Source organism: Aricia agestis, chromosome 10, assembly GCF_905147365.1.
Source record: "Aricia agestis chromosome 10, ilAriAges1.1, whole genome shotgun sequence".
NCBI lineage: Eukaryota > Metazoa > Arthropoda > Insecta > Lepidoptera > Lycaenidae > Aricia > Aricia agestis.
The window spans coordinates 3,726,623-3,741,240 of record NC_056415.1 but is presented as its reverse complement, the minus strand read 5'-3'; the positions used below and the strand labels follow the sequence as shown (position 1 = coordinate 3,741,240).

Sequence of the window (14,618 nt, the reverse complement as noted above, 5' to 3'; positions counted from 1 at the left end):
TCTAGAATAATATAATCTAGATTCTAGAGTAATAAAAGATCTAACTTATTGGAATATCGTTTAATCTAAAGTTTTAGAAACCATCACCAGGGCTATAGCTCACTATTTGGTTTGAAATAGTAACTAATATAAATATAACTACAAATTGATTAATACTTTACAAGTATTAAAATTATTATATTTAAAGAATATTATTACATTTACAAACAATATAATTTAAATAAAATTATTTAAACGTATATAGATCACGATATAAAGAGAAATAGTTTAAAACTAACTAGTTCGTCGACTTACTACTATTTAAACTATCATAGCACGATTCTAAAACTTCGAACTCTTCGAAAACCATTTCTCCGAATTTTTCATTGGTGACCTTGTTTTTCTCGTACGTATCATTTACGTAGTAAAATTTCTTTTCAAATGTATTCGCTTCGGTACCTTGTTTGTTTGACTGAGTTGAGCTTCTGCGGCTGTTCGTATGTTCTTGTATTTTACTCTTTAAACTATCTTGATCCGTGCTTGTCTCTTTTTTGGGTGTCTTTGCCTCACCTGAGTTCTTTTCATTGTTACAGTCTTTATTCATAACTTTTTCTTTATTTTTAAAGTTACTATTAACTGCGGTTTTATTGTAGCTTTCGAGCCGACATATTTTATTTTTTACGGAATTCTCTTCTTCGCAAACTAAGGGCGGGTCTTCCCTGGAGTTTTGTTTCCTAAATTTCATACGCGCGTTTCTGTTTTCATCCGTCCCTGTTAATTCTAAGCGACTGCTACAGCTATTCGATTTTACAAGTTTAAATTTGAAACCGGGGAATCCATCTGTTCGTTTGTCTAGATCTTGATTTTGATTTTCTATGAGTGTATCGATATTATGCCTTTCGGGTACAAGTTTCTGGTGCTTGTCTGCAATGAGACACGAGCATTTTGATCCTTTACATTTGGTTTGGCAAGAGTAGCAATCTCTGCTACAATTTTTTTGTAAATTTTTGATTTCGTCCATTATAGCTTTTGTCATAGGGCTTACGGCGGCACCTGTTTTTGAGTTTAATACTTTTCCTCCGTAGTATGTTACTGAGGTACCACAATCTCTTATTTTCTTTAAAATATCCGGACTTACGTATTGACTTTCGCAACAAAAATCTTGGTTGGCTGAATCACATAAGTACTCATCGCTTGAACTGTATGTGTTGTCTTTTAGGTTTTTTTGCGAATAAGGACTGAGAGCCTCATTATCATATTCGTTGTTTGAACTCAAGTCTCCACTAGAGACTCCACTCGAAAGACTAGCACTGTCCCATTTTTTATTTCCAAAACTGGTGTCTATAGTTAAGTGTCTCGTAACCTTCTTTCTTACTGACCCTTTAGATCCTTTTGTTTCTTCGCTTAAGTTGCGGTAGGACGTTGACCTTCGTGATAAGTTCAAATGTTCTTCGACTAATGGGGGATCATGGGCCATAGGACTTTTCATTTTCAAAGTATCTTCAAATAAATTTCGTACTTTCTTGACTGTGTCAGGGTTTGGAAGTTCCTCTTCTATTATTTCTTTATTTACTCTAATTGGATGATAGAAAAAGTGTCTACGAACCGAATTCTTTGACTTTTCATTTTGAAATGACTGATCATTCTTCTTCAACAAAGTCGGCGGAATTTTACAGGTATCCGTGTTTGTGTTTTTCCGAGGAGCTGGCTCAATTTTTGTTCTTACGGGCTCGATTATAACAATATTATTGTTAACTAGTAGTTCCTGAAAACTGTAGTCTTGTAAATATTGAAGGAGACCATCAAATTGAGCTTCTTTTCGGTAATTAGCAATCATACTGTTTTTAAATAATTCCGATTTCATTACTTTGTATCGTACATGGTCAAATTCATCACAGCCTTTTTCATAACCAGGGGCTTTTATGAGAGTTGCTTGAGTTTTTTGATTTTGGTTATCGTCGCTACTCAATTCAACTATTTCTATTTCAGGAGTATCTCTTGCTATCTCCTGTTCAGATTTTTTTGTTTTACTAGACTTATCATATACTTCATTACTATTTTCTTTATTTTTAATTTTTTCAACGGGTTTTTCTTCTATTTCCGAATCACTCTTTACTTTTTCTGATTCATCCTTCCAGAGCTGTAATTTTGTTTGGCTAAGCTTTCTTATACTATCTACTATTTTAACACTTTCTAACGACTTCACAATACTATTTACTGACACTTCTGGGGTGCATTCGTCATTGTTTACATTTTGCGATATAGTGTTATCAGGTTCTGACACTTCTGGATTTGTTTTATTTATTGTGTCTTTGTTTTGCATATTGTTTGGCTGGGTAGGTTCTGGGGTCTTTTCGATTAAGTTTGACCAATAATTTTTTACTGAGTTAATTTTGACTTGATATTCAAGATCTGTTTTTATAGCATTATTTAATTTATCCTTGACTGTAATGTAATCGTTTCTATCTTCTTTTGCTACAGAATTTGGCAAACTCTGGGTTTTATCTGACGAACTTACTTCTTTCTCTGAAGCCACATTATTGACGTCTTCTTTTTTACTTTTCGTAGAGTCTACGACTTGTAGTATTTGTGGTCGAGTCATATTAAGTTTTGTAGTCGCGCAATTGTTATCACTATCTTTAATTATAAGCTTAGATGGAGGTTTGTGCAATTGCGGCCTATAGTTGGTTAGTTGATCGTAACTATCACTTTTCAACTTAGGTATAGTTGCCTTTACAACTTTATTAAGTTTAATTGTAATGAACGGTTCTCTTGATGATAAACTATTTTTTAAATCATCAAAATGATCCTTATTGTCACTAATTTTCCTTTGTAATTCGACGTCGTACTTTTCCGATAGCTTGTTATTATGTTGTTCCGAAGTTATTACTTTTACTTCTTTTTGAGTCAAGATATTATGATTAATTTCTGAATTTGTTGGTAAATCAACTCTGGTGTCGGAGGTATTTTGAGATAAAGGTGGGTTAATTACTATAGTTTGGTGACCACTTAGAGGTACAATTGCAATTTCGGATTCCGCAGAAGTCTTGAAAGATTGCACCCTCGATAAAAGTGAATGATTTCTGATTTGTTCACTGAAAGATAAATCAATGACAGGTATGTTACAGTTATTTTTCTTAGAATTTTCAATAATACTGGGACTAGGTAATCTGTCTTCGTCCTTGTTTGGATCTCTTTGTCGAAGAGAATAATGTTTCCTTATTCCAGTTTTTGGTTTATCACGAACCTTTAAATTTATATTATCGTTTGATTGTGATTTTAAAATCTTAGCTTCTGGCCGTAATATTTTAGAATTATTGGATAACTTTAAACTCTCAGATTTAGATATTAGTTTGTTGTTTCGTATAGTACCTTCAATTTCATTAATTTCTCGTTCGTTTTGGTGTGAGTCTGAATGATAAAATCCGCAATCCTGCTCTGTATTACTCTCGATAGTAATTATAGATTTTAAATCGTCTTCTAATTTTGAATAGTTTTGAATTATTACAGGTTCTGAATATTCACTAAGAAATACTTGACTTGTTTTAGTTATGTTTTTGTCTGTTGTATTGTTAAAACAGTTTTTATTAAGCTGTCCGTAATTTTCGTGCGATAAAAGTTCACGAAAATGATTTTCATTCACACCGTATGTGTTTTCTATTATATCTTCTGGATCTTCCTCTCTAAGTTGCGCGTCAATTCTTTCACACTTCCTTAAACATTTACTTATGTTAATATCAGGCAAAGAATAATATTGATTTTCAACTAGCGTAGAAACAAAAGGTTCGGTGCATAAATTCTTTGTAGAAGCAGAACAGATTCTAGTTTTGGAATCTATACCATCTGTGTTGCAGTCTATATTTGTAACATAAACTTCGACGTTAGATTTTTCTTCAATTTTATCCTTACTGTTTTCACTTGTTTTGATAAAAGTTCCTCTCTTAATATCAGCAAATGTTGTTTTCTTGCTAACAGAGGTATAAATAGGATCAATACCAGAATCCTGACTTTCAGAGTTTATTGTTTGCGGGTTATGAGGAAGTACAACGTTTTCGAATTGAGAATCGCAATATTCGTCGATTTTTTCAGCTAGTGAATTTGCTAAATGCTCTAACTTATGTGATCTGTCAGTTGATGATGCAATTGATATGGATATGTAGGATGTTATGCTGTCAGGTGGGCTAGATATAGTTTCATCGTTTTCTGACAATACGGATTGAGTGTCGCAATTATTATTTTCACTATTATTTTTACAGCTGTGAAAAAGTTTTTCTCCAGTCTCTTGATCGTCTAGCTTACAATGTGGGTCAGCTTTCGTTTCTGTAAAATTATCTTTTTCGTCGATTATTGTTTTTTCATCCCTTTCTTCTACTCCGTTTATTTCAGTATCTTTCAAAGAATAATCATGAAGTAAATCGGGCGTTTGAACTTTTTCCTCTACTCCTTTTTCACTGTCGTGATCGTCTGTAATATATAGCTCCTGTGAATTATTTCTGGACCTTACAGATCTCTCAGTTTCAGGCGAGCTTTCGTTATAGTTTTTTAAATGAGCTTCAAAATTGTAATGCTTTCGAACATAGTTTGAATCTAAACTGTCTATTTCGCTGGGATTACGCGAATGACCGATGCTATCTTCAGAAAGATTAATCTGTTTTGATTCGTCGTTTAAATTGGGCCAACTTCCGCTAACAGACTTTGAATTGCGGCTTTCTGATCTCGATCTGTCCTTTTCAATGCAATCTGTTATACTGATTTGGTGTGTGTTTTGTTCCTCTTTTTGTCCACTTATATCTCCGAAGCAAGAAACAGTACTATCGATGTAAATGCCTTCTAAAACTTCTTCCTTGGTTTGGTATTTCGCTCGGCCAATCAATCTGTAATTAAATATTAAAATGATTAGCTAAAAATTTAACATTCAGTAACTAAATTATTATGCAATATTTCATACCATTAATTAAAAAATTGGTTGGTTTTTACTTATTAATCTAAATTGTCTATTATAAAAGTCACAACAAGAGATAGGAGGTATCATAATATTATAAGTGCTGATAATTTAGGTATAATATGGTTATTATATTTCGTGTATAATAGTGGAGGTTAAGAACACAAAAATTACCTGTCCTTAAAGCAAGGCTTGTCGAACAAACGGGCGCGGGGTATAAGCTGAGACCTCTTATTCTTTGTGTGATTTTGTAGCTGAAGATCAGTGAATGTTTCCTCCCTGATAACCGCTAGACTTCTGCTTCTTCTTAGGTTGGAACCCTCGACCTCCTTGTGTTTACATAGGCGGCCGTAGCTGCCGCTGACTTCTGTGTCAGAATTAGGAAACCTCCTATGCAGAAATTCCTCTGCCGCTCGCGATTTGGTCAGATGCTGATAGAACTCGTCCTGCGGCAGCTGCACGGGCGGTACCTTGTAGTACTCGGCTAGTTTGCTCTGGTACTTCTCCTGCTTTTTGTTTTTGACGTCGGGCTCCTTCTTCGATAGCTTCCTCTTCTTGGGTCGCTCGTCCTGGCTCTTCTTCGATTCCAGGGAGCTGTGCGACTTGTCGAACTCGAGCGTTTCAGCCGGGTTCTCGAAGTACTGTATGTCGGCGACGGTGTTGGCCGCCGACTTGTGCTCGTCCTGACTCGCCTTCCTCTCCACGAACTCTCGAAGCCGGCTTCTCGTGGAGCTGGTGTTGGAGACGACGCTGTCCGGTCTCTTCACCGAGAATTCCAAGTTGGACGACGACCTTCGGAACAGGCTGGTCTTGATCGAGCCGAAGTCCTCGTCGTGACAAGAAGCCGCTGAGAAGTTCTGAGTCCTTATTCGGTCCACGTGATTCTGGCTAGAATACGACGCGACCGAGTCCACTGAGTGCCTGAAAAATGCAAAAATTCCCATGTTATTGTACTATTTTCATTCAATATAGTAGTTTGACAATTCAAACGATTTGTGAATTGTTGTTTTATTATTAGGATTATTTATAAAACTGATAAATTTTTCGTAAAGGTGCAAAACATTACACTCGGTTTAGGCTCGTTCAACTTTTCTGTTTTGGCATTGCTCCAAACATTCTAGTGTTGGTGATATTAACAGATTTTTGTTTTTCCACCAAATCTTCTAAAATTAACTTTACGATATCATGTACCATGTGTTGTTACCATGAAAAATAAAAGGCTTCATAGGACAATAAATAATACAAAGATTAGCTTCATAAAATAGCTAAAAAAAGTATTTTTGACCTTCTGCATAAACAAACCGAACAAACCGAAAAAATACGAATTGCTATAGGTCTTAATAACCAAAGCATTTCTAATTAGACTTAAATGCGTGGAGATTGCAATTTGTGATAAATACCCTTATAATCTTTCAAAGGCCAATGTATACGCCTATATAATATAATCCCAGAAAATGTCCAAAATCTTTCAATTAATAAATTTAAAAAAGTTGTTAAAGAACGTTTGGGTGCTAGGGCTTATTATAAGATAAATGATTTTCTCAATAATAGCACACCCTGGGGAAAATAGACTGACTGTAAGCTGCTTCTATATAAATACTAGGGAATATAAAAAAAAAGAATTAGCGAAATCGGTCCAACCGTTCTCGAGTTTTGCGCTTAGCAACACATTCAGCGACTCATTTTTATATTATAGATAACACATTTTACATGCTTTTGTAAATTAGTATTGTAATTTTCCATCTTTTTAGTAAAAGATGGCCCCGGGCGAGATTCTTACGCCGGTTCTTCTCGCCGGGTTAGTTCCCGAACCGGTGGTAGGCCTCATGTAGACGCGACGTTCTAAAAGTGTTAACTTTGTTAACCTACGGATCGGCTAAAATTTGGCATGCAGGTAGATGTTATGACGTAGGCATCCGCTAAGAAAGGATTTTAATAAATTCCAACCCCAAGGGGTTTAAATAGGGGATGAAAGTTTGTATATAATAATACTTCTTAACGCGAGCAAAGCCGCGGGCAAAAGCTCGTTTAGAAATAAATATGTTGCTTTTGATTTTTGATGATATAATGTCTACTTACATAAAATTAAGAGCCCATATGACCCTAACTTGTACTTTAACCTAGATCTCAAAATCTGTAAGGTCTAGAAAACTGATTTTTTGACACAAGTAACTTCAGTTCATAAAGATTAAATGCTCAAGATGAAAACACGATTACTCAAAAAATGCTCGATAGTTTCTTTTTTACAAAAAACCTTGTTTTAGACACGTTTTTGCTTGGATCTTCGAAGTTTGCTGTCTTTTCTTTAATATTTTTTAATATCTAAAAAGGTATTGATAAAACCTAAATTTGCTCAAAACACTTTTTTCATAATCATTATAGTTCGTCTTTTATTCAAGTAAAACTAACTCGGCGATGATTCCGCGCCGTCCTTTTTCACCTGGCATATGAAAGACGGGCGTGAGTGTGAAGAGAGAAGGACGATGTTTGATTTTTAGAGTCAGGTGAGCTCTTAATTTGTTTTTCTAATAAATATACAGATAGGTACTATACGTAGATTAATGTTGTGTAACAGACGTTTTCTGATAGTTTTATAATGTGGCAAGTAGATCACTTGTTATAATAAAAATTAAAGTACTAATTCTCGTATGTCCATAATTGTTCAGGTGCTGCTTATTTTTGCAGCTAGAAATATAAAGATTTTGAAAATAATATACGTCATATATAGCTCTTAGTACGGGAGCCCTAGAACAATTTTTTTTTATTACTATCAAGCAAATTTTTTTGAGTAGCTTCATTTTGATAAGACGAACAACATTTTTATTTGCGAAAAATCTCGAAAGTGGTAGCTAACAGAGATAGAAAGGATTTCATATTTTGAATTGATGGTCCTAAAATATGGACTGTGTCATTTGTAGGACAATGTTACTCTTAAATTATATGACTACTAATCTATCAATATACAAAAAATCAACTCGTTAGGGTTCCGTTATAGGGTTCTGTAATCAACAAAACTTGGTTGACTACTGAACCCTAAAACGGGACCTAACAAGCTGATTTTTTGTATATTGATAGGTTAATAGTTATATAATTTAAGAGTAACACTGTCCTACAAATAGAACAATCCATATTTTAGGACCATCAAGTCAAAGTATGAAATCCTTTCTATTTCTTTTAGCTACCGCTTTCAAGATTTTTCGCAAATAAAAATGTTGTTCGTCTTATCAAAATGAAGCTACTCACAAAAAAATTGCTTGATAGTAATAAAAAAAAATCTTCTACGGCTCCCGTACTATCTTGTTAACGTAAGTTTCACAATAATCGTGTTTCAAGCTCGCTTTATTTTCGTAGAGGCGAGTGTGATAAAAATGGTAGTTTATTGTAGTTTATGTTATAACCACAACGACCATTTTAACACATTTTCTCGTATGTTCCTTCCGTAGAGTACGTATTTATAAAGTTTTTTTAATTGTTTATACAGGGTGTAACAAAAATAAGTGATAATACTGTAGGGTGTATATGTGTTCCTTATAGAGAGTTCACTGTGAAAGTAGCAGCGCTGAAAGACCAATTTTTTTTTTCACTTTTGTACGGGGAAACTCGTGATGTTCAGGCGCTTGCCCATACAAAAGTGAAAAAAAAAATTTGGTCTTTCAGCGCTGCTACTTTCACAGTGAACTCTCTACAAGGAACACATACACACCCTGAAGTATTATCACTTATTTTTGTTACACCCTGTATAGTTTCGCAAAAAATCATATATTTCAAGTTTCAACCTAATAAAGTGCGACTTTTCAGCATTTTAGCATATTTTTATAGTAGACACGTCTAACGTCACTTAGAATAATAATTATATAATTATTGTAATGTATGACTGTCGGTCGCCAATACCTACTTAAATTAGGGTTACATGCAAGAAATTGGCATTTAAACTACGGCACCCATCCAGGTGAATCAATACAAGTCAATACACCCAGTTCGCATTGTACAGAACAAACCCACAAAACTACTTTTCACTGTCGCTAAGTGGTACTCACTTATACTTTAGTCTGTCACTTTCGGACCTTATTACAAAGTGATAGAGTCGAAAAGTGGTACGCTGTTGACGATAGTACTTTGAGACTGTGCCAAGAATAATTAGTCTAAAGCGCCTGATGAACGAGGAACGAAGATTAATCTAGTTGAGAGATTAGGGAAATATTCGCCAAACATCTAATATCGTTGTATCAACAAATACGTAAGAGCGGTGTTATTGGTTCTGTACTAATTTGTAAAGGGACGTCTGGAGTCCAGACGTCTCTTCCAGTCCAGACTCTGGACCAGTACTCTAGTAGTACCCTGATTATCCTATGTATTCCAATTCGACTGCTAATTTTTGCTTTCTAGAATTGCTGTCGAAACTAAGTATCCAACGCAATTTGAATAAACTCAGGGTACTTAGTCAAGTATAGTCTGTCAAGAAAGTGAAGAAATTAAAAAGTGGCAACATCGTAGGGTTATCCCTTTCAAATCAATCTAAGAAAAAAGGGATGACACTACGATGTTGCCACTTTTTAATTTCTTCACTTTCTTGACGGACTATAATAACTTACGCCAACGCTCGGTGGACGTTTCAGGTAATTTTAGTTCGGTGACATGTTAGGTTGGTTTATTTTAAGATGGAATTGGGTTAGTATGAAATATGAATGTAAATTCTTCAGTTTCAGACTTTTGTATAATGGTATAAGATTTTTACTGTTACTTAAAAGTAACTTGTAAGTTATAAGTTATAACAGTATTCATGTAAAGTTGCAATTTTATATTATACACTAGATGTCCCGCGCAGCTTCGCCCGCGTAAATTAGGAATTTTACGGAAACCGTACATTTTCCCATAAAAAATAGCTCATAAGTCCCTACTCCCTTCACTTGGTCTACTCTATATCTGTGCCAAATATTGCCATAAAAATTGCTCCAGTAGTTCGTAATTTCTAATATTTCCCCCGTTTTTCCCACATTTTCCTGAGTTTCTCGGTCATATTAGTCTTAGCCTATAGTCTTACTCGATAAATGAGCTATCTAACACTGAAATAAGTTTTTAAATCGGACCTGTAGTTCCTCCGATTCAGTTCAAGCAAACATACTCTTCAGGTTTATAATATTAGGTAGGTATAGATTTTTTTTAATTATCGCTTGACTAACTCGAGTCTCGATCTAAAAGCCTATGAAAAGTACCATTAACATGGTATAATATGGTAGTGATGATGATGATGATGTTGATGATGAATGTAATTTGCATAGTAGCATATGCTTTCCGTTCTTAAAACAACGCCGAAACTCCCAAACTTGTATCTATAAAGAATCAGGAGTTCTGTCAGCACCTTCCGAACCACGGTATACCAGGTATACCTGGTATACCGTAAAGTAAATAAATGATCAAGTCATGGTTTATAGTAATGATTCTTCTGATAATTAAGATCTTTTTTTTTATGAAATAAGTGGGCAAACGAGAAAACGGGTCACCTGATGGAAAGCAACTTCCGTCGCCCATGGACACTCGCAGCATCAGAAGAGCTGCAGGTGCGTTGCCGGCCTTTTAAGAGGGAATAGGGTAATAGGGGAGGGTAGGGATGGGAAGGGAAGGGAATAGGGGAGGGTAGAGAAGGGAATAGGGTAGGGGCCTCCGGTAAACTCACTCTGTTTCACGCCGGTTTTCTGTGAGAACGTGGTATTTCTCCGGTCGAGCCGGCCCATTCGTGCCGAAGCATGGCCCTCCCACGTATAAATCTGATATGTCCTACAAGATCTGTTTGATATGTACTACAACGCGCATGGTAGCTAGAAAATAAAATGGATTTAGTATAGTTTACATAAAACGTTCATTATTTCAGTCATCCACATTATATTGATAAAAAAAAATTAGTATCATTAATTGATTTATTATTTAAAAGTAGTTATGGTAGCAAACAACATAATAATATTACGTCTAGTCGAGTACTCTTTACTTAAGTATTGTGTAATATTATATTGTAAGCGCCTACATAAAAAGTGTAGACGACGCAGCATGTTAATAATATGATATTGCTATTTTTTATTGGCTTATAATAATTTGTCGATACTTTTTTGTAATAAAATCATTATTTTATTCAGTATGATAATGCACTGGCATTAAAATTCATCCAACACTTCTGAATAGTTCTCGAAGAGAGTTAGGTGCAGAGTAAAGTAGGAGCGAAGTATATTTTCTTAATATGCATGCATGCGGCCTTGCATCTGAAATCTGAATACGCATATCTGATGTCACTAAACGACTCATTCGATAATAATTCATGACATATTATGCCGATCGTTGGAAATGAGCCAGAACGCGCGCTGCCGTTCCTTGATGTCGAACGAGATTATTTAGGCAATGCTCAACATATTAAATGCATGTTTTTGCATTGTATAATATTATGTATTTTTGATATAAAATATCATATTATTATTCGTAATTTTATTAAATAAAACATGCGAAGGTATGCAGAGGCATAGTTACGCTTAAACCGCTGGCACACACACCAAGTTTCATTTAAATCGGTTAAATGAAATTGTGTAAAGAGACTTGCGAGTTGCGACAGAATCAGTTTCAACGCCGCGAAATGTGCAGTTCCCTAACTAAAAACGGGACCCTATTACTGAGACTTCAATGTCTGTCCGTCTGTCTCCAGGCTGTAACTCAAGAACGGTCATAGCTAGAGAGTTGAAATTTTCACAGATTATGTATATCTGCTGCCGCTATAACAACAAATACTAAAAACAAAATAAAATTAATATTTAAGGGGGGCTCCCATACAACAAACGTGATTTTTTTGGCCTTTTTTACTCTATATCAATTATGGCAACAGCCTACCTGTACTTGAATTTTTCTCAAAGTACTTAGTTACATGTGTACTATAATATTCAATAATAATATTAAAATAAAATAAAAAATTAAGGAGGGCTCTAATACAAAAACACAATTTTGGCCTAATTTTTCTCTATAATGATGAATGAATGAGACTCGCGCGCGCTTCGTACCTACGTACGGAGCGTGCGCGAGTCTGACTCGCACTTGGCCCATTATTTATATTAATAATTATTGTTGTTCCTTGTTTTCTTTTTGTTAACCGACTTCCAAAAAAGAGGAGGTTATTATGTTCGTCCGTATATTTTAACTTGTTGCAATAAGAGGGTTTTAATGGCGTATAATGTAATATGTACTTTTTAACTTATTTTTGATTCAGTTTTAGTTTGAAATTCATTCGTGAATCAATAAACCAAAAGTACTACTATCATAAATATACTAAAAGTACACTTCGTTGCTGCAACTGGTGTGTGAACTGTCAAACACGTTGTGAAATTCACAGCTCATTATGCGCTAATTGATTGATTGATCGCTCAGTGATTGTTGTCATTGTAGTCCGTATGTGCGGGCTGACACAATGTTAGCCGCTATGTTGATAAGCCACGGCTATTAGCCAACTCGTGGTGGGCTAGAATTTAGATTGATAGATAGTCTAACCGCCATAAGGCTGCGTTTCCACCAGAGATGTGTTACGAGCAATGTGTTTTTGAGAACCAATACGAGTATAGAATCGCTTCATTTGACGTGACCTCGCTCAGTGCAGCGATTCTATTGGATCTTAAAAACACATTCCTCGCAATACATCTCTGGTGGAAACGCAGCCTAAACCTTCCGAAACTAGCAGTCAGGTCTGCCTTTCATATAAATAGTCATTACAAAATAATAAAGGCTATTTTCATTGATAATGCTGGCATACATGATGCTGGACAACTTCATCAGGAGGTGGTGAAACAGGCCCTTACTCTTACTTAATACTTTTTCATTTGTAGAACTAATATCTGTGATACATTTTACACGATTATGTATTACTAGATGACGCCCGCAACTCCGTTGCGCCAATTAGTTTATCGCGCGGGAACCGTACATTTTTCCGGGACAAAAAGTATCCTACGTCCTTTCCCGGGTCTCAAAGTATCTCCATGCCAAATTTCAGCAAAATCGGTTCAGCGGTTTGGTCGTAAAGAGGTAACAGACAGACACACTTTCGCATTTATAATATTAGTATGTATATCGCAAAGAAGAAGTATAATCGTCATCTTTTTTGCGACGATCAACGGCGTTTACTTCTCAGTGTGGCCGTGTATTACTGGATAACTGTGACTCAACACATTGTTATCACAGTCCCATAGTTTATCTCGTGTGAAGATAACACTTTTCCGCGTGTCTGTGGCCGATTTCCCCCCATCCGTGACACTCTACTTATCATCCATGTCCGTTTAAATCCAACTTTGCATTTAATAATATGTGGTAAAAAATATTGCATACGATTAAGCGCATGTAAGCAAAATTAATATTTATTTTTTAAGCTCCTGCGGAAAATAAATTGCAATCTGCTTAGTGCAGGCAAAGCCGGTGCAGTGTTTATTTCTAAGTTTTATTTTCGCTACGGTACTAATTTTAAAGTATGTTCATGTTATCTTTCTTGTTTTTCGTAAAAAGGAATAATTTTTAACGATTATCTAACATTTAACAATATGGCAATTTGATTTATTACCATTATTTGGATTTTGGACTCGTAAAACTGTTGCTAACTTAAAGAAACTTTAGAACTGAAACTTTAGAAATAACATAGAAATAACGGTTGTCCAATGTCCAGTAAACTTTCAATGATAAGACATTAGTGCAACTGTGACAGTCAAAGAAACTGCTGTCTTCAACTCCGGCTGTCCAGCTAAACAGCTTGTGGTTAGAACTTGCAGTTTGATATCTAAGATTTCTAGAATCTTAGCTATGAAACTAGTTCCTAAGCTGTTTAGTTTTCAAAGTAAGCGTTCTAGATCTAAGCTGTTAAGTTTTCGAGATAAATACTTAGATATCAGTTGTTATCAATTATAGCGCGCGTTGTAACTCTTGGATTTTTTCACTTTGTCATTTTGAAGCCAACTTGATGTTGATGTTCATAAATCATAATAATTATGATTTAAAATATATGTACGAGAACATAAAATAAACATTAGTGAGTTAAACGCTCAATAATATTTCATTCAGTATAATATCATTATTATAATTAATATACGGGAAACGACGCGACTGAACAATCGCAGGTGCAGGCACGTACGAGTTCGCGTAACTATCAAATAAGTTTTAATTAACAATTAGTTTAATAAGTTTTAATTAAGTAAGTAATTGTTAAGTAGGTATGGTGTATTAATGTTTATGTTCATAACTCGTGGTAAGTATGCATTAAAAATCCTTTGACAGACTGTGCGAACGATTTGTTGTAACGAAGCAAAAATATTTTGATAATCGCGTAATTATAAATACAGAAATAAAATGAAGCCTACGGTCCTATATAAGTAAATGTTACTTATAGGACCGTAGGCTAAAGCTAAAACCTTCACATGAATGTAATCTCCATATTTCGGCTCAGCCCGTTCTTTATAATATAAATAAAAGAAGCTAGTTACAATTTACTATTATAATATGTTGCTCTCAATTTGATCGGGCCAAAATTGATTTCTCCTCCTATACAAAATTTTCTAAAAACAGATTCATCTATTTAGGCGAAAAGATGTAGAGACATAGACACTTATTTATTTATTTATTTTTTATTTATAAGCTAACAAACTAACTGCACCACAAACTAAGTTAGTACATAAGTCTAAATTAAATCGGA

At 34.9% G+C, this 14,618-nt stretch overlaps 2 protein-coding genes across 4 annotated transcripts in view; one reads left to right on the top strand and one right to left on the bottom strand.

Moving 5' to 3' along the window:
* LOC121731354 (calcium uniporter protein, mitochondrial) overlaps positions 1-14,618 on the top strand; it is a 173,818-nt gene that overhangs the window by 4,277 nt on the left and 154,923 nt on the right. The window lies entirely within an intron of this gene.
* LOC121731353 (protein javelin) overlaps positions 46-14,618 on the bottom strand; it is a 111,802-nt gene continuing 97,229 nt past the window's right edge. The window contains exons 2-4 of one of the 2 annotated variants that reach the window (XM_042120755.1): positions 5,096-5,842; positions 3,789-4,853; positions 46-3,755 (exon numbers count right to left, since the gene is read on the bottom strand). In XM_042120755.1, the coding sequence (XP_041976689.1) occupies positions 278-3,755; positions 3,789-4,853; positions 5,096-5,842 (5,290 nt within the window). In that variant the 3' untranslated portion in view covers positions 46-277. Of the gene's footprint in view, positions 4,854-5,095; positions 5,843-14,618 lie in introns of both variants that reach the window. The other variant, XM_042120754.1, reaches the window with a different exon arrangement.